The sequence below is a fragment of the Crocuta crocuta genome, unplaced genomic scaffold (genome assembly GCF_008692635.1).
Source record: "Crocuta crocuta isolate KB4526 unplaced genomic scaffold, BGI_CrCroc_1.0 scaffold288, whole genome shotgun sequence".
In the NCBI taxonomy this organism is placed as follows: Eukaryota; Metazoa; Chordata; class Mammalia; order Carnivora; family Hyaenidae; genus Crocuta; species Crocuta crocuta.
The window spans coordinates 922,114-945,880 of record NW_027532607.1 but is presented as its reverse complement, the minus strand read 5'-3'; the positions used below and the strand labels follow the sequence as shown (position 1 = coordinate 945,880).

The 23,767-nt window shown below is 36.3% G+C and overlaps 1 protein-coding gene across 6 annotated transcripts in view; it reads left to right on the top strand.

Moving 5' to 3' along the window:
* The window catches only part of CDC27 (cell division cycle 27), a 71,542-nt gene that overhangs the window by 18,484 nt on the left and 29,291 nt on the right, over positions 1–23,767 (top strand). For 4 of the 6 annotated variants that reach the window (XM_077780340.1, XM_077780339.1, XM_077780343.1 and 1 more), the window contains exons 3-9: positions 8,689–8,836; positions 10,440–10,565; positions 15,368–15,465; positions 16,227–16,381; positions 16,483–16,694; positions 17,690–17,804; positions 20,514–20,629. In XM_077780340.1, the coding sequence (XP_077636466.1) occupies positions 8,689–8,836; positions 10,440–10,565; positions 15,368–15,465; positions 16,227–16,381; positions 16,483–16,694; positions 17,690–17,804; positions 20,514–20,629 (970 nt within the window). The remainder of the gene's footprint in view (positions 1–8,688; positions 8,837–10,439; positions 10,566–15,367; positions 15,466–16,226; positions 16,382–16,482; positions 16,695–17,689; positions 17,805–20,513; positions 20,630–23,767) is intronic. The other 2 variants (XM_077780344.1, XM_077780345.1) reach the window with 1 other exon arrangement.

The following is a 23,767-nucleotide window of genomic DNA, read 5'->3' as shown; positions in this document are numbered from 1 at the left end:
AGAACAAGAGACTGCAAATCAGGGAGTGGGGAGAACCTAGGTGAGGGGAGGGAGATAGAGAGAAAGGATCTCAAGCAGGCTCCACACTCAGCATGGAGCCCTATATGGGGCTTGATCCCATGATCCTGGGACCGTGACCTTAGCCAAAATCAAGAGCCTATCACTCAATCCACAGAGCCACCCAGGCACCCCCTTACCATTTTTAACACTTTGTTGTATTTTAATATTTCATAAGCCCTATCTGCCATCATTTTTTTCTTTCCAATTCATTCTTTGATAAGAAGTCTTTCCCCTTTTTTTATCCTTTATTTTTCTATGTGTACTTTATTATTGCCTTGAAGTTTCACAAAGATTTTGATCAATGCTGACCTATAAACATAAATTCTCTAATTACTTAGATAGCCTTCCCAACCAGAAGTAGTCCTGCCTTCTTTTTACTTGGGTGTTTGTTTGCATAATTCAGTTTATGTACTTTCTGTGTAAGTTCCCATTGGATTACTTGCCAAGAGTTTCCTTTTTTTTTGTGGTTGTCGATGAGCTTTATTTTTGCATATTTTGTATGTTTTTGTATGAATTGCTAGTGGAACCTTTTTGATTAGTTGTATGATTTTACTCTAGTAGCAAGTGCTTAGTAACCTAACTGCAAGCATAAGAAGGTAGATATTAGGGATTTGCCAGGCATGTGTCCCAAGAAAGGACTAGGAATAAGAACATTAAAAATATAGACAAGATATGGACCAGGAAATGTAAACTATAGGAAAGCTAACACAGAAGCAGATTGGTGAATAAGATACAGAGAAATGCCAGAAATCCAGATGAGGTTGAACTGGGAGATGTGGGGGAATAACATGGGAGCAGAAGACCATGAACTGGTACAGAATTTTTCCATTAATGAAACAGAATGTCCTGCATTAGGAGCTGAAAGTTATGAGGAGTAGGTATGTACTCAGGAGCAGGGAGTTTCACAAACAGGCAGAGTCATGCTTGGAAATGGTTTTAAGAAGCAAAGAGGAAACCTTACCTTACTCTGGTGAAAGTGGCATATGAGGGAAATAGCATCCCTTTGAAAGTGCTGTCAGGTCCTTCAAGGGAGATGGGAAATTAAGGAAAGTGGGGAGGATCTATGTGTGGAACAGGAGTCTGAGGTCCCAGTGAAAAGATTTAGAAAGTGAGAGGCTTAGAAAGAAAATAATGCGATAGACTACCTACTCTACTAGATTTTTTAAAAGCAAGGTGTATCATGCATAACCTACTGACATATTTTCTTTTTTTTTTAACACTTTTTTTTTTTTAACGTTTATTTTTGAGTCAGAGGGAGAGAAAACACGAACTGGGGAGGGGCAGAGAGAGAGGGAGACACAGAATCCAAAGCAGGCTGCAGGCTCTGAGCTGTCAGCACAGAGCCCGATGTAGGGCTCGAACCCACAGACCGCGAGATCATGACCTGAGCCAAAGTCAGACTCTTAACTGACTGAGCCACCCAGGCGCTCCCTGACATATTTTAATTGGTACCTACACAACCTTCATGTTTTGCTGTCTTATACTTTATTTTTTGCATTTGCTTATTAAAGAATTGGCAGTTTCTAGTTTATTATAGTTAGGCTCTAAAAGATTGTGGATTAGCGGTTTCAAATTCAAACAAGTATGTTTTCCCATAGAATGGGGGCAGGATTCCAGATGAATCCACATAGAGCTGTTTAATTCACTTTGTGTTTGCTACAGTGCTTGACACTTGGAAAGTTGCTCAGTAAGTGTTAGTTTCTCTCAACATACAGTTGACCCTTGAACAACACAGATTGGAACTATGTGGGTCTATTTGTATGCAGATTTTTTTAATACAGTATAGTACCATAAATGTATTTCCTCTTCCTTATGATTTTCTTTTGTTAATTTTTTTAAATATTTATTTTTGAGAGAGAGAGAGAAGGGGGGTGCAGAGAGAGAGAATATACAGAATTCGAAGCAAGCTCCAGGCTCCAAGCTGTCAGCGCAGAGCCCGATGCAGGGCTCAAACTCACAAACTGTGAGATCATGACCTGAGCTTAACCAACTGAGCTACCCCTTATGATATTCTTAATAGCATTTTGAGAGAGAGAGAACATGAGCAGAGGTGGGGCAGAGAGAGAGAGAGAGAGAGAGTTAGTTCCAAGCAGGTACCATGCTGACTTCGGAGCCCTGCGTGGGGCTTGAACTCACAAACCACAGAGATCATGACCTGAGCCAAAATTAAGAGTGACGCTTAACCAGCTGAGCCACCCAGGCGCCGCAACAGTAGGCTTTTAGTAGTTAAGTTTTGGGGGAGTCATAAATTACTTGCAGATTTTTGACTCTGCAGGGTAGGTCCCCCTTGGGTCCCCCTAGCCCTCTCATTGTTCAAGGGTTAACTGTTGAACCTAACCATTCTGTTTAACTCTAATTTCTATGAGGGAAATTTCTACAGAAGCAGATAGTATCCTAGTCAATAATGACAGCAGTAACTTCTACAGAACGTTTATTGATTTCTTACTATGTACTAGATACTCTAATAAATACTTAATACTGATTTCTTATTTAGTTTTCAATAATCCTACAAAATAGATATTACTATTGCCATTTTAGAAATGAAGAAATGGAGACCAGTGTTCATAGGAATCTTTCTGATTCCATTTTACCAAGGGTAGCAAACACATGCCACTCTGACTCATAATAGACGCTACTAATCTGTCATACTTCTTGTTCCTGTTGAACCAACCTCAGAATTCTTATTAACACAGTGTTGCTGGCTGACATTAGTTGATCAGAATTGGTATGTTAGATGTAACCTGTCTGCCCTTTTGCTCAGTGGTGTCCTATGCCACTAGTGGTAACTTCTGTGTTTTAGAGAAGGACACCCTATAGGGCATGAGGCTAAAGACACAGATGGATAGGACCCTTGGAAAGCCAAATTCTTGAAATAATTTCTCAATTTCACTAATTCTTTGTCGTCCATTTGTCCTTCTCCTAAGAATTGCAATAGCCCACCTAAGACTGTGGTGTAAGCAAAGTGGTGTAGAGTGTCAGCTCTGATAGTTCATTAGCCATTTGATCTTAGGAAAGAAGTTACTCTGAGCCTAATTTTCCTCGTCTTTAACTTAGGACAAGAGATATCTATTTAACAAGATAGTTTTAAGAACTAACTATAATAATCTGTGAGTTTGGCGCATAGGAAGTCCTTTACGAGTTCCTCTCCCCTAGCCTATTCTGTTATGGTGGCTTTTCTGCTTTTTTTTTTTTTTTTTTTTTTTTACTCTTCTTACATATGATGTACTCTGTTATTTTTCTCTTTCACTGTTTGTTATTGTTGTTTTAATGAAGGTTGATATCCAATAAATTGATTTCACAATTGAGCCTTGCTGTTTGGAAAAACTTCTAATCTTGTCACTTCCCTCCATATCCCCCTCTGCACCTGTTTTTCCTTCCCACTGCCATACCTGAACTCCTTGATTAAAGGTTTTCTCCATTTCTAATTGATTAACTGTTGGACAGAATATAGATTCAGCTTTTCCCTTTGTCCTAATAGGTAGCATGTAGGACTGCAATTTCCAAAGTTTTTAATTGCAATTATATGTATTTAGCTATTGAGAATAAATAGAAGTGGGTGGTTAGGAACAAATAGAAGCAGTCTTAGATTATATGGGCAAAGAATATATTAATACAATAAATGTGATAGGTCCTTGGAGAGAGATGATTTATTTATGTTCAGAAAATTATAACCAGATATAAGTTTTGTGTGCATTATATCTGGGGAAAGATTAAAAATTGCTTTCTGTGAGACTGCATGGGACTGGCAATTATAACTGGTGAAAAGCAAGGAAAAAGAAATAGCTGAAGACATTGCGTCAACATGTATTCTGTAAGTTGTTCTGGGGGCCCTAGTACAAAGCTCACAATTGCTTGAAATCTAGTGTTCTATCTTGATGTAGATTTTGCACCCCCCGCTACAATATGTTGATTTTTAAATATGAATATATTTTAAGTTACTGTAAAATTGTTCACCAGTTTTCTACCTGTCATAATGATCAATGGGCCCAGATGTGGAAATTGCACTGGGTATATCAATTTCAGTAAATTGGACTCAATTGAAGAGAACCAGAGTAAAAGGCTCAGCATCTGTTTCTCTTCTCTGTCTTAGCTATGATATTGAGAGCCAAACTCACAGAAATATGTGGCTACAAATGGCAACATTAAAAAAAAAATGTTTACCAAGTTATGTTAAGGGCATCATTGAGGGGAAATGTCCAGAGCACTACTAATGATATGGCATAATGTTTCATTTTTAGGCCATTACTGGGAAGTTTAATAAATATATCTAGTTGCTAAAATTTTCAGTCAGTTGTGTGCGAGAGTGGAAAGGGTACCAAAAGAAGGCCTGGCCTATTGGCCTCACCTTTTACTGTCAAAGTTAAATGTTTGCCAGTGAAAAAGATGATGCTGTTTAATTTTCACAGTTTTCATTTTTTTAAATGTGTTAGTGATTGAGACTCAAATGTTTCATTGCATTAACTTAGCCGTTTCGCACAAGTATCACACACCTCAAACTCAATGTGTGTAAATCTGGATTCATAATGTTCCCATGCTAATCTAAGACATTACTACCTCTTACTAAAAAAGCTTCCTTACTGGTTTTCCCATATCTACTCTTTCCTGCCTCTTCCCTTTCCCCTTCCCAAGTCAACCCATTCTCTTTACTTTCCTTCTTAAAATGCTTCAGATACGTGTAGTTGCTGTAGGATTTATCCCTAAATCTTTAGATAGCTTACAAAACCCTGTGTGATCTGGGCATCTGCTTTCTCCTTACATATGGTCACTTTCCACCTTCAAACCCTAAGGAGCCTTTTTAAAATTTCCTCCAGCCCTCTTACCTGTGGTCTATTTACTCTAAGCATGGTTTCAAAGTATTTTTAAAACATTATTAATCCTATCATATACAACAAATACGAAACCAGTTAATATTGAAATTTAGGATGTAAACAAATCTAGAGAAAATAAAAACTGGAAATAGTATTAAAATACTGAAGTTGTGTATGTGGATGAGGTATTCACCAGAAGAAATGACTCTGAAGGATGGAATGAATCATGCTGCATCTGAAAAGTGTAGCACCCGGGCAATTGAAATACTTCAGCAAAAGAAAAGTTAGTGATGAAATGGAATTGTTTGACCTTGTGGCTCAGTATCACATATGTGTAACCCACCTTACTATCAACTGACTGACTATTCAGGTATTGTAAATTTAGGAGAAAGCTAATAATAATTTAATAATATCACATATAGGCCTTACTGTGTGTCAGGCAATATCCTAAGTACTCTGTATATTAACTCATTTAATCCTAATAGCAATCCTTAGAGATCAGTGTCTCTATGTCCTTATTTTACAGATGAAAAAATTGAGGAACAGAGAAGTTAACTTGCCATAAGTCATGAAGCTAATCAGTGGTGGTACTGGAATCTGAACCCAAGCAGTTTGACTCTGAAGTCAGTGCTAATGCATGTGCTGTATTGCCTTCCATTGATTTAAGAACTTGATGATTGGGGCACCTGGCTGGCTCAGTCAGTAGAGCATGCAACTCTTGATTTTGGGATAGTGAGTTCAAGCCCCACACTGGGTGTAGAGCTTACTTTTAAAAAGTAAATAAAAATATTTTTAAAAAACAGAACTTAAGGGACACCTGGATGGCTCAGCCAGTTGGGCGTCTGACTCTTGATTTGGGCTCAGGTCATGATCTCACAGTTCATGGGATCAAGCCCCATGTCGGGCTCTGTGCTGACAACAAAGAGCCTGCTTGGGATTCTGTCTCCCTCTCTCACTGCTCCTCCCCTTCTTGTACATGTGCTCTCTAAACAAACAAACAAACTTAAAAGATAATCAGGATGAAGCATGTGTCACAAATCATAGATGATTTCAGATTCTACACCCTTTGAATACTTAATATATTAAGAGTTCGAGACAAGGCAGCAAGCAAAGTACTTTAACCTCTAAGCAGTTCTTGATGATAATTGTAGTGTATCAAGGCTAAGAACCCTCACCTTAGCAAACTTTCACTGGTCCATTTTGGAAAAGTCTGCTCATTTACATTGTAAGTCAGTATGAAGAAGAGGTCTCTGTCTGATTTGAAAGCATTGAAAGACTAATTCACCTTCCTATTTGATGGAAATGTATCTGGAAGATGCAAGTTTAAACCTCTCTTAATTATTTTGGACTTATGAAATGACCTTTAAATTTTTGAAGGCTAGCCTTCTTGTAAGAAGAGGAGCTTCAGTATCATTTTGCAGCTTCTTTTTGTTTCGTTTTTTTCACTTAAATCTATTCCGGAAATACCTTTTTTTTTCCTTTGATAACTATGATGAGTTGTACACCATATGGATGTACCATAATTTAACTAGTACATGATTGATTCCTCAATATTATGTTAAGAGTGACTGGAGTCAATGCTCACTTTATTTCGGATTATAAAATAAAGTGTGGGACTTATAATTCCCAATCACATATTTTAATTAAGGCTCTAAGTAAAGAATGGCAAATAAATGTCATGGAGACATCTGTAACCATTTCTAGGTCCTGTTGCTTTGATTTCTGCACACTTACTATGGAAGCCATGAGCCTTAGAGTTTTTCTGAATTTAGCACTCGAGGCAGCCACTGTCCATCAGTTGGAGTTACTGTTCCAGACAAAATCTATTTGTTAATAGTCTATGCTACTTAGTTTTATTATAACTCCTTACTACTGGCTCCCTGGTTGTATTTAGGACTGTCGAGTTATTTTGGGGGGAGCCTCCAAACCACCCACGTCTTTCCATGTCTTTCACAACCCTTCAAGTTGTTCTGGATTTACATCAATATCTTACATGTCCATTAATCTTAAGATGTGGTTAACCTTCCAATCCATATTCCCATTTGAACTTGTAGATTTTAAGTTATTGCACTTCAAAAAGGTAATTGCAGTTAAACACTAAAATTATACACACACACATACAGAATATTTGGTACTTTTATGTTATTAGGGGATTTTACTGCAGTGAAAATGGACCTAAGCATAAACAAGTATTTGTAAACAAAACATTTGATAAAGCATTGCTATGGCTAAAAGTTAAACTAGTTTTGGGGAGCCATTGCTTATTTGTATAACCAATAGTTTTTAAAAACTTAATTTATAAGGTAACCAGAAACTAGGCCTTTATCGCAAAATCAAGAAGAAATCACAGCTTTCTAATTCATGTGAATTAGCACCTACAGTTCAGTGAAATTAGAAGTTTGCTCCCACTGCAGGAGAGTTCCCTATTCTTTTTTTTTTTTTTTTTGCTTCTGAAGCACTATGTTCACCCCATTAACATGTATGCCAAAGTTCCTTATCATTTACTACATATCATTCATTGCATATTGTTTTCTTACACTAGAGTTTCATGAAAAATCATAAGATGGACGAGAGAAGAGGCATCCTGGTTTTGCTTGCATGTATATATGATCCAAAAACCTGTGTAATAGTAAACTTTCAAATTACCTACTTTTTTATCCTAAACTTTGCGTGGAGTTAACAGTTTTTTATCCCAAACTTGGGATGACGTTAACTTTTTACAATGTAGCAAGTACTTCAGAACAGTGATTCTCAAACTTTAGCGTTCCTCAGAATCACCTGAAGCATGTGTGACAAGATCGCGGGTCCTCACTCCCAGATTTACTGATTCAGTGGGTCTGAGATGAAGCTAAGAATTTCTCACAAGCTCCCAAGTCATGCCGTGCTGGTAGAGGGGCAGCCACACTCTTAAAACCACTGGCTTAGAACATCCTTCAACCCACTGAGATTATTACAGAACCCATTTTTAGAAGCACAGATTTGTGATTTTCTGTCTTTCTCTCTCCTTTGTTGTTGGCCTCTATAGACTCTCACCTGGATTGGTTGGGAGATTGCAAGGCTAGAAATGAGATGATGGTCAGTTTGGGAGAGAGTAAATAAGGGGCAAAATGCCACATTTCATTAAGTAGGACAGAAGAGGCATTTCCTAGTATGGAGACTAGGAGACAGATCGAACAATTCAGCTTTTGCCATTGCAGGGCAGTATTATTATTGCTGTAGAAGTGTTTAGTCTGTCAGTTGAGTGGATTAAATGCCGTGGGTATTCATAATTTAGAATTTTCCTTCTGTCTTAAATTATCTTGAATATAAGTTGGTATAAATTTGGTGTTAGAAATAAGTGTGTGTTTTTTAATCTGGTCCTTTTTTAATGTAGAAAGTAATCTCAGATTACTTAATAATCAGCTTTATAACCCTGAGTGTCCCTTTCTCATGAAATTTGATTTCTGTTCTCTCAAAGAGTCTGTTAGAAAAATATTACCAAAAAACAAGACCGTTTACCGGTAGTCTATTTAAAGGTAGGTGTGAGTGTGTGGGTATGCGCACAAGTGTGCACTTTTGTTAAGTATTTACAGAAATACCATGATTGTCTTCATTGTATTACTTCCTTGGTTCTTTGTAAAAAGAAGGTAATCAGAACTTGGGGGGACTAAGATTTCTATCAGTAAAGTATTTCTCAGTTCAAATTTGGATTAATAAATGATTGTTTTATATTAAATAACATGACTAATTTTTTGTTGCTAAACTTGTTTATTGCCAGATAAACAGTGATTACCATTCAACATACTGAATAATAGCCATTTTTTTTCATATGTGCTCTTAGTACACTCAGAGGAAGCCTTGTTTTTATTGGCAACCTGTTATTACCGCTCAGGAAAGGCATATAAAGCATATAGACTCTTGAAAGGACACAGTTGTACTACACCGCAGTGTAAATACCTGCTTGCAAAATGTTGTGTTGATCTCAGCAAGTAAGTTTTTAAATCTTTTCTATCTAATATTGTTTACTTACGCTGTAGAATTTTGGATAAAATCCTTATAATAGATTAAACTCTTGACTCTTTTTCTCCCCTCTTTTTTGGTAGTAGAGATTTGTCTATTTCAATAACTTTTAAAAATGTTTATACTGTTGCCTGTGGCATTATCACTTTTGTTATGGAGAAATTTCATTGTTATGGTAGTAAATAATACAATTTAACTCTGGAGAAACTTAAGTTATAACTAATTCCTGTCATTTCCCAGAATTATCCCAAGTGTTATTTCCTTTCCTTTGCTTTCAGTTGAAATAAGCCCGAAAATCTCCTTACCTGTTCACTTGAGATTAACGCTTCATTGTGTCTAGATAGTTATGTAATTATTTGGCTTTCAAGACCATTCTATGTGCATACCACTACTCCTACCCCTTTGAAGCAAGGGGGCAGATTCAGAGAACACTTCCTTTGAACATTACAATTAAACATGTCAGCTATCCCTATTCTGAATCTGGAGGCAGGTAGAAATATAGGTAGTTATCTTCTGTTAAACTCTCTTCTGCTGTAAGAGATGGAATGATGCTAACAGGGACTAAATAAATAGGTAGATAATTGTAAAAGCGTGTTTGTGAATGTAATTGGTAGGTTTATAGTGAGAGGACACAAATGAGCCTCATAAAGTCTCCATAGACTAATAATAACTATTGTATTTGTCCAGTATCTAACTGATGACTGAAAACTAGCTAAAATATCTATAAAATTTCTGAACATTTGTTACTGAACTATTTTTACTCCAAAGGTTTAATGCTAAATTCTTAAAAATATATTTAATTTGCTAGTTTCTTAAGCCAATTCTTACCTTAGACATTCTTATTTCACTTACAAATATTCATGGTTTTTTAAAAGTTCTACTGACCGTAAAAGAAATAAAGACATTACCTTTAATGCTGTGTAAACTTACTTGAGTGTTTTCCACATGATGATTTGAAAAAAAACTTTAAAAGAAAACCTTATAAACTCTGATATGCTAAAAATATGTAGTGAAGTCAAGTAACTTTTTCCCCCTTTGGGGAACACTTGTGACTTTCTATATCAAAAAAAACATAATTGACAAATAAAAAGAGATGAAGTGCCATTCAGCTTTCTTTTATAAACCTAAAAACAAGTAAGACCATTAAGTATGCAGTTTTTATTAAAATCTGTTAGTCTTGTTTAATTTGCTTGCAAATTCTATTTCAAGGAATTATAAAACTAAAAAGGACCACCACATCTGTTAATGAGGAACCATACACACTATCCCCCAGTATAATGACCTTCCATTTCTTTTGACATGAGTAATGTGTATGTTACTCACACCGCATTTGTACATATTGGGACTAAATTGAACTGGTTCTGTTCTTAAAGGCAAGACTGGAATTTTAAGATCATAAATTCCCAGTCTTCCAAATGATTCTAAATACATGGCTGTTGCTCTTCTAAAGGTGCCATGGACTTTTTACTTTATCTATCTCCATATTTGGAAGTACTTGGTAATGAAGGATGTCTTTACACACAGTATTTTTTATATTGACTTTTTTTAATTCTGTAAATTTGTGTTTTAAAGGCTTGCAGAAGGGGAACAGATCTTATCTGGTGGAGTGTTTAATAAGCAGAAAAGCCATGATGATATTGTTACTGAGTTTGGTGATTCAGCTTGCTTTACTCTTTCCTTGTTGGGACATGTATATTGGTAAGTAACAGTGATTCACATTACCAGAAAATTGTTTCTAGTGCTAGAATTCTTTGTGGCTTAAAAAAAACTTACATTATCTGTGTTTATCATACAGCACTTGGCTGATGAGTACCGTCTTTTAGTTCTGTGACCTTATTAGACTTATAAAGTAGTAGAGATGTTGATCCCATTTTTCACTGTCTACTTTGCCTTAATGATAATAGCTACAGCAGCACTACCTGATAATTGAGTGCACATATAAGGTTTTTTTGCTTTGGGCGAGGAGAATATCTTCATGTGATCCACTGAGGAAAAAGAAGAAGTGAACGAGGTTTTTTTTCTCTAATATTAAATATCACTTCGACTCCTTAGAACAAGGCTTGAAGACAAATTTCAGTAATAAAGAACAGCAGTTCCCATCTGGTTTGCCATACTAATTTTGAGGCATGTCATAAGAAATTTCCACGATGGTTGTTGAAATAATACTGATTTGCAAATCATTAAAAAAACTTTTAGACAGAGACTCGTGAGCAGGGGAGGGGCAGAGAGAGAAAAAAAGAGAGAGATGCCCAAGCAGGCTCCACACTGTCCATGCAGAGCCCAATGCAGGGCTTGAACTCATGAAACTGTGAGGTCATGAACTGAGCTGAACCCGAGAGTCCGATGCTTAACTGACTGAGCCACCCAGGCACCTGCAAATCATTTCATTTATTTTTTAATTTTTTAAATGTTTATTTATTTTTGAGAAGCAGAGAGAGACAGCGTACAAGCAAGGGAGGGACAGAGAGGAAGACACAGAATCAGAAGCAGTCTCCAGGCTCTGAGTTGTCAGTACAGAGCCTGACAAAGGGCTCGAACCCACAGACCATGAGATCATGACCTGAGCCAAAGTCGGATGCTCAACCAACGGAGCCACCCAGGAGCCCTGCCTGCAAATCATTTTAAATGTATTTAAAATTTCTCTACATTTAGTGTTTTGAAAGCAAGTGAGAGTGAATTCAGAGTTATCACTATAATATTGTTCTCACTGATTTTTATTCTGAAATACTCCTTGAGTTGGGGAGTAGAGGGTGGAGATACAATTAGGTATCAGGAATTGTTTAGCTGCACATGGGAGTGCATCACATGTATAAATGTCACCTGTTACATACTGTAGGAGAAGTGGCTGAGGATTGCTTGTCTGAAGAATTAGGAAAGCACTTGTTTTAAGATAAATTGAGGCTAGTTTGAATAGTAGGTTTTTTAAAACCTTGAAAATGGTTTTGTTTTTTTTTTAACAGAATAAATTATTTGGCTGAATTTTGGGGCTCATTTTCAGATGACACCACTCTTTTGAGAACAGGAGTAAATAAAGATACAACAGCCATATCTTCATTTATCTTAGTAAAAGGACAAGGAATAATGAATTTAGCTCATGCAACTATGATTCTTCTGATCATTTATTTGAGAAACTTTGAGGTCCATCCTCCATTTATGGCTAGACATAGTACTTGGTCCTGGGGATGTAAAAATAAATAACTCACAGTCCTTGCCCTCAAAGGTTTATAATAGAATAGGAGAGAAGCAGTAAACAAAAGTTTGTGAGTTTTCATCATCACAATGAAAATGCTGTGGTAAAATTTGAGTGTGATAAAATTTGAGCAGGGGGCACCTGGGTGGCTCAGCCAGTTGAGCATCAGACACTTGATTTTGGCTTGGGTCATGATCTCAGGGTCCTGAGATGGAGCCCTGTGGGCATGGAGCCTGCTTAAGATTCTCTGTCTACACCCGCACTCCTGTTCTCTCTTTAAAAAAAAAAAAGGCAGTATTTTATCCAATGGAGGGAAAAATCAGTTCTACCTGGTTAAGAAGGAGTAGTAAGATGCTAGGTAGGAAAGACTTGGTAGAAACAGTTTTTTGTTTCTTGAATTCTCAATAATAAGAAAATTAGAAATTAGGGAATTAATTAGTATCTGGGTGAAATATTTGAATAGATACTTCACCAAAAAGTATATATGGATGGTAAGTAAGCACATGAAAAGATATACCAAATCCTTAGCTATTAAGGAAAGGCAAACAAAAAACACCATTAGACACCACTACACACTTGTTAAAATAGCTAATATAAGAATAGACAGAAGCGTCTGGGTACCTCAGTCCAGTCCATTGAGCATCTGACTCTTGATTTCAGCTCAGGTCATGATCCCAGGGTCATGGAATGGAGGCCCACGTCAGGCTCTGTGCTGAGCATGCAGCCTGCTTGAAATTTTCTCTCTCCCCCCCTCCCCACCCCGGCCCTCTCCACTCACACTCTCTATCTAAAATAAGAAATTAAAAAAAAAAAAAGGTATATATATATAGTATATACTATATATATATATATATATATAGTATATACTATATGTATATATATAGTACCAAGGGTGAGGAAGCAGAGCAACAGAATTTCTCGTAAAACATAGATACGACAAAATTATTATGATAGGGACAGATCAGTGGTTGTCAGAGGGGAGAGTTGAGGCAAGAATGTGGCTGTGCAGAGGCAGCTGTGGAGTTTCTCTAGGCTGTTGAAACAGTTCTATCTATATCTTGATTGTGGTGGTTACACAAATCTATACATGCGATGAAGTTTCACAAAACCATATATAAACAAGTAAGTGCTTGAAAAAACTGCTGAAATCGAATAAAGTCTGTGGTTTAGTTTACAGTATTATGCTATTGTCCATTTCCCAGTTTTGATGATTGTGCTATGGTTATGTCAGATGTTGTCATCGAGGGAAGCTAGATGTAGGGTACATAGCAACTCTATTATTTTTCAACTTGTGAGTCTAAAGTTATTTCAGAATAAAGTTGAGTAGAACAAAATTAAGTATTACAATCACTAAAATATTATATATGTATTACTAATTATTTTAGGAGCACCGAGTTGCCTCAGTTGGTTGAGTGTCTGACTTGATTTCAGCTCAGGTCATGATCTCACAGTTGATGAGATTGAGCCCCCTGCAGAGTTTGCTTGAGATTCTCTCTCTCCCTCTCCTTTTCTCTCTCTGCCTCTCTCTCTCTCACTTTCTGCCCCTCCCATCGCATGCACTCTCTCAAAATAAACATTTAACAAAAAAAATTTTTTTAAAGATTAATAAAAGTTTTAAAGGAACAGGGGTGCCTCGGTGGCTCAGTCAGTTAAGCATCAGACTCCTGATTTTGGCTCAGGTCAGGATCTCACAGTTTGTGGGATCAAGCCCTGCTTCCAGCTCTGTGCTGACAGTGTAGAGTTCGCTTGGGATTCTCTCTCCCTCTTTCTCTGCTCCTCCCCCGCTTATACACACATGTGCATGCGTGGGCACTCTCTCTCAAATAGATAAAGGTTTTTAAAAAAATTGTTTTTTGAAGGTAGAGTTGAATCAATCCCTAACCATGAAGAAGGGTTTTTTCCCCTTCTTTAAAAAAAGAATGAGGGAGGCACCTAGATAGCTGTCAGTTGAACAACCAACTTCAGGTCATGGAGCTCGCGGTTTGTGTGTTCAAGCCCTGAGTCCATCCTGTGCTCCTATGCTGCTAGTTTGGAGCCTGTTGTCTCTCTCTCTCTCTCTCTGTCTCTCTCAATAATAAGTAAACATTTTAAAAAATTTTAAAGCATAAGGATGGAGAGTGCATATAGGTGACCCAGATGAGTATCTAACTCTTAACTTAGGCTCAGGTCTTGATCTCATGGTTCATGAGTTCAGACCCCTGTTGGGCTCTGTACGTTCAGTATGGAACCTGCTTAGGATTATCTTTTTTTCTCTCTCTGCGCCTTCCCCACTCATGCTCTCCCTCTTTCATAAACTTAAAACAGTATATTAAAAAAAAAAAAGGATATTTTATTCATTATAATTTTTATTCATTATAATTTTTATTCATTATAATTATTAAAGATTAAATATCCAGTGGGAGGAAAACTCTGCTCCAAAAACTGGCTTTTNCATTTGCCTGTCTTATGACCAAAACTGCACCCAGTAATCTTGATACATATCTGTAGTGGTATTGTAGCTGCAGTTTGTTAGGATATCTTTTTTAACTCTGCTGTTTTGATAGACGGCTTATTGGTCTTTTTGTCTAGAATAGCTCGTGGAACTTCTCTTTAGGACACAACTGGTAATAAGCCTGGTTCTTAGAATAACCTGTTTCTTCCTAGAGCCATCTAAGGATTTTTTCACCCCAGTTTCTTTGGGACTTTTTTTTTTCATTAAGAGCTACCACTTCGGGGCACCTGGCTGGCTCAGTTGGCAGAGCATGCAACTCTTGATCTCCTCAAGATTGTGAGTTCAAGCCCTCCATTGGGTACAGAGATTACTTAAAAATAAAATCTTAAAAAAAATTTTTTTTAAAGAGCTACCACCTCCACTTCATTAGAAAGTCTGATCATTAAATATACTATATTTAAAGCATTTAAGTCACTTTTGAAATTACCATTGGTATATAACATTAAAAGTTAAGCACAAGACTGAAATATTTGGATATTATCCATATCTCCTTCAGTAATTCTAGATTCTGACAGGAAATTAAAAGCAATTCTAATACTCAAGAAGGCAATGATAATTGATTTTGCCAGCATTCCGTTCATTCACGTTCTGCTTGCTTTCACCAGACTTTTGATTCAAACTACCCTAAATAATAGATTAAAGGATGGTAAGAAGAGGAAATTGGTAATTTAGGGAAGTGTCAAGAAGAGTTCTCTCAGAACTTCTATATGTTGTATGTACAAGTACATATATAGGAGTTACCTAGTTTTTTGTACCAGAAATTTCTATATGATGTTTTGGGTTGTGTGGCTTGTCTAATCTCTTTGTTTGTCTTTACAGCAAGACAGATCGGCTTGCCAAAGGATCAGAATGTTACCAAAAGAGCCTTAGTTTAAATCCTTTCCTCTGGTCCCCCTTTGAATCATTATGTGAAATAGGTAGGTTTGTAGAGGTGGCCAGGGGAGAGTTCCTCCACTTCCTCTTCTCTTCTGTCCCATCGCCTTAATTTTTGGAGAGTGACACAAATTATTCACAAGAAAAACATTTTTCAAAGCTAAAGGCCGTTAAATTGAGAACAAGAAATAAGGTAATAGAATCTTGTTTAAGGACTGATGTGGCCTTGTGTCCTCTAGAATGAGTTGTATTGTGAGTATAACACTAGGCAAAATAGCTTTCTGGATAAGGAAGGAAAGGAATAGAATGCCTGGAGCAGAAACTGTTATGTAACGAAGACCTGGACAATATGCGGAAAGAATGTCTTAGTATATGAGCTCTAGGATGTAGGAGGATCATTTGAAAACACCATGGACGTATACATGGAAATGTTTCCAACTTTACTGTAATACCTATTGGGTTTCAGCTCTCTACTATCACTCCTTACCGTGAGGAAAATGAAATCTAGTTACTTTCTGCTTTTAAAAAAAAAAAAAAGGCACAGAAATCTGCATTTTCCTATGTTTATAATATTTAAAATCAGTGTTATTGTAGTTCAGTTTATTTTCTAAATCTACAGCTTTATCTCGGGGGTAAATTTTTATAATAATGATAGGTGGGCTTTGGGAAGTAAATTTGATTAGCCAAAACAGGAGAACTTTAAAAATTTTGGGTCAGGCGTTATTTCCACTGATATATTGCATACTTGAAAAAAGATACTAATCTTCATTTCCTCAGACGCATACATTTTTTTTTCCTCTCACAGGTGAAAAGCCAGATCCTGACCAAACATTTAAATTAACATCTTTACAGAACTTTAGCAACTGTCTGCCCAGCTCCTGCACAACACTAGTCTCTAATCATAGTTTATCTCATAGACAACCCGAGACCGTTCTTACGGAAACACCCCAGGACACAATTGTAAGTATAATTGTATCCTAGTCTTCAAATATTATGAAAAACAAAAAAGAATGAACTAAGTAATGGATCATAAATGACATGGTAGAAATTTTCTGTTTCAGGAATTAAACAGACTGAATTTAGAATCTTCCAATTCAAAGTACTCCTTGAATACAGATTCCTCGGTGTCTTATATTGATTCAGCTGTAATTTCACCAGATACTGTCCCTCTTGGAACAGGAACTTCCATATTATCTAAACAGGTTCAAAATAAACCAAAAACTGGTCGAAGCTTATTAGGAGGACCAGCTGCTCTTAGCCCATTAACCCCAAGGTAAGACCAACAAAAACTACTTTAAAATGTGCTATAATATTAAATGATATGTAATAATTTATATTATTGGTAATATAAGTTAATATGAACAACTTCTAAATCATTATGGAAAGAAATGCATTTAGTAAGTTAATAATGGACCTGCTCTGTTTTCAGAAAATGAAGTAAAAGAAATATAATAGCTGTGATAAAAATTTAATGTTAAACATTGGAGAATTTAAAACTCTTAAATATGCCTTCTGCAGCTCGTGTATGCGTTAAAAGATACTGTCTTTTTGGCTGTGTGTCAGTGAATAGCAGTGAACCTTCTTTTGAAATGTTGGAATGCTTATGATCTAATCACAGTGGTAGCAGTGGTTACTGTTAAAGTTCTGTTTTCCAGACCACAGAAGAATTGACATGTATCAATAGGAAATATTTTGTCAAAAATTATTAGAAGTATATGTATATATGTGTGTGTAAATATAGGAACCCAGCCCAGAGGCTACATATCCAAAAGTATCAAAATAAAAAACTCTGTGCTAGGACTGACGTTAGGAGTTGGGTCCCGGGGCCAGAGAGCTAACTAAAGTAGCACGCCCATGACCATGACGTTACACAGCTCACCGAGTCCGGCTGTGGGTTTCCTGTCTATAGAGACATGCTCTCTGTGGCAACATTGTCTAACTCCCGGGAGTTCCAGGAATTTGAAATACTTTGATCATTTGGATCTTCGCTTTTGCAAAGCCATTCTCCTGTATTTCCAATAAATCTCCCGAGATCAGTAGTTGCTGCTCAATTTAGTTCCTTGTTTGATTTTTTTTTCTTTTTAATTTTAGTTACGGTGGGTGGAATAGTCTACATTCACAGCTTATTTTAAATCTGCCCCTCAGATCCTCACTGCCCCCAAGACTGATTTGCCATTCTCTTCCTTTTAGACCTTCTAATTTAAGTATACTGCTGCTTTATATATGCCTTGATGACTTTTTGACACCTTGATTTCAACCTCTTCTCAGTTTTGGGATTTTGCCATTAGAAACCCCAAGTCCTGGAGATGGATCCTATTTACAAAACTACACTAATACATCTTCTGTAATTGACGTGCCATCTACTGGAGCCCCTTCAAAAAAGGTATTTTCCATGTGAAGTACAGTTTTTATATTGATGAAAGAAATTTGTTTAAAATTCCAATCTGTTAAAGGCAATCTCAGAGAGAATCCGACTTTATAAATTTACTGTTGCCTTAGAGTTGTTGATCTAAATGTGAAAGAAGGTCATCACTGTCATAGGCTGCTGATTCTAGCAGGAGCCACAAAGCTCTTTGACCATGTAAGATCATAACTCACAAGTATAGTTTATTTTCACGCGTAGCTAAATAAACACTCAGATTTGTACTTTTGATTCCCCTTCTTTAAACCAAATTAAAATGGTTTCTATTTTCTGAATATAAATAACAGAAACTGTACTTGCCATTGTTTAACTTGTCCCCACCACTGTATTTGTCATCTAACTGTACTGTTATTAACATGAAAAAAAAATTGATTTGCCAGCTATTTTTGAAAATAAAGTTTTTATGGTAGATTCCCATAGATGTATAGTAAATTTATAGTGAAGGCATAGTAAAATGAAAAATATTTGCCAGTATCCTTACCTCAGAGTAAATACTACAACAAGTTTTGAGACTTTTTAAATAATGTTCTCTTATAGATCTATGGCAGTAGAGGTCAGAGTGTCCTTTATTTCAAACATCTGTGGGTACAGGGTTACCTTCTGGGAGAATTAAATTAGGTTATATATTTAAAATCCCTACTTCCATAAGCTTAATAGATGTTTAAGAAATGGAGCTAAATAAGACATACTAGTTTGTGACTGATACAGCCCCTTTACCCTCCTAGAAACATGTATATTCTTGTTTTTTTACTCCAAAAATTCCTTAGAGTCTGCGAAGTTTTTTTTTTTTAATGTTTTATTTATTTCTGAGAGACAGAGACAGTGTGAGCAGGGGAGAGTCAGAGAGAGAGGGAGATACAGAATCTGAAGCAGGCTCCAGGCTCTGAGCTAGCTGTCAGCACAGAGCCCGACATGGGGCTCAAACCCATGAGCTGTGAGATCACGACCTGAGCCAAAGTCGGGCGCTTAACCGACTGAGCCACCCAGGCGCTCCTGCAAAGTTTTTTTTTCTATAATAGCTCCTTAGTGAGTAATAATAGATACTCCAAGAATAGTAAAAAGGGGCTGCAAAGTACTTAATGTGTTGAATTACTTTAAAGCTCATTTTTAAGAGTTGACAACTACCTGCCATTGGATTGTTATAGGAGTGAAATGTAATTATGGAAATTAGTTTATTACAATTACAAGAAGGCAGAGTAGGATGGTAATTAGCATGTCAGGTGAAGTAGGCCAAAACCAGGTGAGCCATAGCAATCAAGAACAAGTTAGTGATGGGTAGGCGATTTCAGTGCCCAAATGATAAGGCCACTTGCTGTCTCATCCTCTTCTGCCTTTGCTCTTTTTTTTACCCTACTCAGGACATTCCTAGGAAAGCTGTACTTGTAGGGCTGCATGTAGTATCAACTAAAAATATCAAACTGAATATTGTACCAATATTTGTACTTGCAGTACCAAGTACATCTTTGTTAAATAAGGAAGGCCCAGAATTGACTTTCAAGTTTTGTCCCTTGGGTGAATGTAGAATTCCCAACTTGGGGAAGGAAGAGGAGGAAGGATTGTAGTTTTGTTTTGATGTGGCGGTAGATTAGATGAAAATATTTAGTGGATAGTGAGTCATAGAGGAAAGAATGTGGCTTGGTGATAGAAATAATTGTTAAAGCTATTAAAATAGCCAGGCTCTCCTAGGAAAAGGGAGTAGCGAAAAAACACAGAACATAATTAAGAGGCATATAAATAAGAACATAAATAAGAAGAGGCAGCAAATAAAGTGACAGGACAGATAATCAAGATACCATACGATTTCAGAAGTTATACAGTTTCAGAAAAGGGGGGCGTGATCAGTGATGCTGAATACAGCAAAGGCCAAAATAAAGCTTTCCTATCTGGTGAGAAAGTTATTAGTTATTAGTTATAATGTGCAGTTTGAGAATTATGTATAATGCCTATCAACATAATGGTAAATTTGGAAGAAAATTATCTGGCTGTAAAAGAAATTAAAATATCCACTGAATGCCAGAGTCACAGAGCATTTTATAAAGAAGCCAAGTGATGAAAATGAATAGAAGAAAGGTGATAAGTTAGAGACAGAAGAGGCAAGCAAGTTTTTTTCCTCCTCCAAGGGAACAAAGACCAATTAATGAAGAATTGAACACACAGAAAGAAATGTTAATTCTAAGAGCAATATACTTAGAATGTGGGAAATAATCAGATGATTTTTTTTTAAACTTATTCTTCTGGACTACTATAGAATGTTTTTACTAAAGTGTCAAAGAAGGATTATAAAATCTTCACTGTATTAATATTTTTTTATGTTAGATCATAAATCTTAAGAAGAGTAGCTGTCTTAAAATTCTTGTAACACTTAGCTCCAGCCAGAAAACATGTAATAACTGGCTTTTTAGGAATTTTTCAGAAGTTTGAACCTTTCCTTAAAAACTAAAGTGAAAAATGAAAGGATAGTGTAAAGATAAAAATAGTGATATTAAATGAGTGAGGAAATAGTTTGATATCAATCCTAATATATTAATTGACATTAATTTGTGTTTTCAGATGACAGTATATATTATGAAATCTTGCAATGGGAAAATGTAGATGGGAGCATCATGGTGTCTTTTATCATTTTCAATGCAATCTATAATTCACAAACCTTAGACTTTTTGTGTTTTACAGTCTGTTGCCAGAATCGGCCAAACTGGAACAAAGTCTGTCTTCTCACAGAGCGGAAATAGTCGAGAGGTAACTCCAATTCTTGTTGCACAAACACAAAGTTCTGGCCCACAAACAAGGTATTTATTGTGGTGTCATTATTTGATATCATGTGGCTTTTCTTGCTATAAAAGATGACTTTATTCCTTTTAGGCAGGTTTTGACCTTCCCTAGGATTCTAGAATGACTATTACAAATTTTGAATATGTCAAATTAGAAATTTCTATGGGCTCCTGGGTGGCTTAGTCAGTTGAGCATTAGATTCTTGATCTTGAGGTTCTAAGTTCAAGCCCCATTGTTGGATATAGAGATTGCTTAAAAATAAGATCTTTAAAAAAAGAAAAAAAAGAAAAAGAAGTTTCAAGCTTACTGAAAAGACTAGTATAATTTTTAGTTGAGTTTCTTTTTTTTTTTAAGATTTATTTTTTTATTTTTGAGAGAGCGCAGGGGAGGGGCAGAGACAGAGATAGAGGATCTGAGGCAGGCTCTGCTCAGTCAGCAATGAGCCCATGGTGGGGCTCGAACTCACGAACTGTGAGATCAAGACCCCAGAGAAGTCCAAATGCTCAACCTACGGAGCCACCAAGGTGCCCCTAGTTGATATTCTGAACACTCCTCCAAAATAACTTTCTTAATACATGATCTTCATTGGTCAAGTACAGATAGGTTTCATTCTCCTCTTCTACTTTTGTATGCACATCATCTTCTGGTAAATCTTTAAATAATGAATCCACTTCCACACAGAAATGTGTTAAGTAGGATTTCTTTTCCTGTTCAAGCACTCAAAAATAAATTATAGCTAGTGTTTTAAAAGGAGAATACAGCTCTGTCTTCTTCTAAAATAGTGAACATGTACTATAATACTTAAAACAGACACACATGTGCATATACCTTGACATATAAAAGGCCTCAATATTTCTGAAATGCCAGGATGGTAGGCCTTTTCATGAGTGCGAGCTCCCTGACAGAGGACAGTGATTGCCTGGGGCTCAGTTATGAGAAGGAGCCTGAGGACTCCTGCAGAACAACTTGATAGAGGCTGAGTAAATGCTAATCCTAAAGAATATGTAGGTGTAATTTACTGAATAATACATTTCACTTAAAGCTAAACAAATACACTAACTTTAATAAGCAACTATTAATAATTTTGTATGGGGCTTTTTTTTGTATTATTGATTCCATTTTATCTCCTTTATTGCCTGTATTAGTTTCCTACAGCTTCCGTTACAAGGTATTGCAAACTGGGTCACTTAAAACAACAGAAATGCGTTCATTCACAGTTGTGGAAGCTATAGACCAAAGTCAGTGCTGATAGGGTCATACTTCCTCCAAAACCTCTAAGGGAGGAAGGATCTTTCCTTGTCTCTTCCAGCTTCTGGTAGCCTCAGGCATTCTTTAGTTTGTGGGAGCATAACCCAGTATCTGCCTCTGTCTTCACATGGCCATCTTCCCTGTGTGTCTCTGTATCCAAATTTCCCTCTTTTTTTTTTTTTTTTTTTAATGTTTTATTTACTTCTGAGAGAGAGAGACCGCATGAGCAGGGAAGGGTCAGAGAGAGAGGGAGACACAGAATCTAAAACAGGCTCCAGGCTCTGAGCTGGCTGTCAGCACAGAGCTTGACATGGGACTCGAACCCACCAACTGTGATGATCATGACCTGAGTCAGTCGACATTCAAGCAACTGAGCCACCCAGGCACCCCCAAATTTCCCTTTCTTATAAGGGCATCAGTCATACTGAATTAAAGCTCACTCTAATGACCTCATCTTGATTACATCTATAAAGACCCTGCATCTAAATAAGTCACATTCACGGGTACTGAGAGTTAGGGCTTCAACATATTCTTTGGGAAACCAGTTCAGCCCATAACATTGCCTTATTAAAACAGGCAATGTTTATTTTGTCTTTGCTGTTTTAGTGTTTAGAGCGTACATTTTAACTTAAAGTATTTTCAAGTAATTTTGTACCACATCATATATAGTATAAAACCTTATAACAGTATGTTTTCATGTTTCTCTCCATATCTTTATGCTATTACTGTCATACATTTTGCTTCTATATATGTATAAACCCCACAGTGCATTGTTGTGGTTTTGCCCGTAAATAGTTACCTTCTACAGAGATTTTTTAAATAAGAAAAAAATCTATTTTATATTTGCCCACATATTTGCTATTTCTGGTGTTCTTTCTATAGGTCCAAATTTCAAATTGATATCCTTTTCCTTAATTTTGAAAGACTAAAATTTCTTGTAGTCTAAGTCTGCCGGTAATGAATTTCCTCAGCTTTTGTATGTCTAGAAAAAAATTTTATTTCACATTTGTTGTTTTTGAAATAAATTTTCACTGGATATAGAATTCTTGTTCAGTTTTTTGTTTTTTAAATATTCTACTTTCTTCTAGCATGTGTTGNATCCCTTGGGTAAATTCCTAGCAGTGCTATTGCTGGGTCATAGGGGAGTTCTATTGTTAGTTTCCTGAGGAATCTCCACTAGCATGTGTTGTTTCTGACCAGAAGTCTGATCTCATTCTCACTTTTGTTCCCCTATATGTAATCTATCTCTTTTTTCCGTTTTTATGATTTTCTTTTTATCACTGATTAAGGTCATTTGGTTGTGATGTGCTCTAGTGTAGTTTTCTTCTTTCTTGGCCTTCAGATTTATTGAGCTTCTTGGATCTGTGAGTTCATAGTTTTTATCAAATGTAGCTAATTTTTGACCGTTATTTCTTCTAATATTTTTTCTGGTCATATCCCCTCTCTCCTTATGGGACACCAGATGTATGTATATTAGATTGTTAAGTTGTCCCCCATAGCTCAGTGTTGTGTTCATTTTTGTTTCTAGTCGTTTTCTTCTGTTTTATTTTCGACAGTGGTTATAGCTATGTCTTCAAGTTAACCACTTTTTTCTTCTTCAACATCTAACCTGCTGTTAGTCCTATCCGGTATGTATAGATATTTTTAATCTCAGATATTCTATTTTTCATCTCCAGAAGTTTGGTTTGCTTCCCTCCTTTAACATCCTCATTCTTTCTTCTACTTTTTTGAGCATATGGAATATATCTATAATAGCTTTTTTAGTAATTTTTGTCTAATTTTACTATGTTATTTCTGGGTCTGTTTTTTATTGATTTTTTTTTTTTCTGTTCTATATAGGTTATATTTTCCTGCATCTTAGTATGCCTAGCATTTTTTTTATTGGAAAATTTATTCTGTTGAGTGCT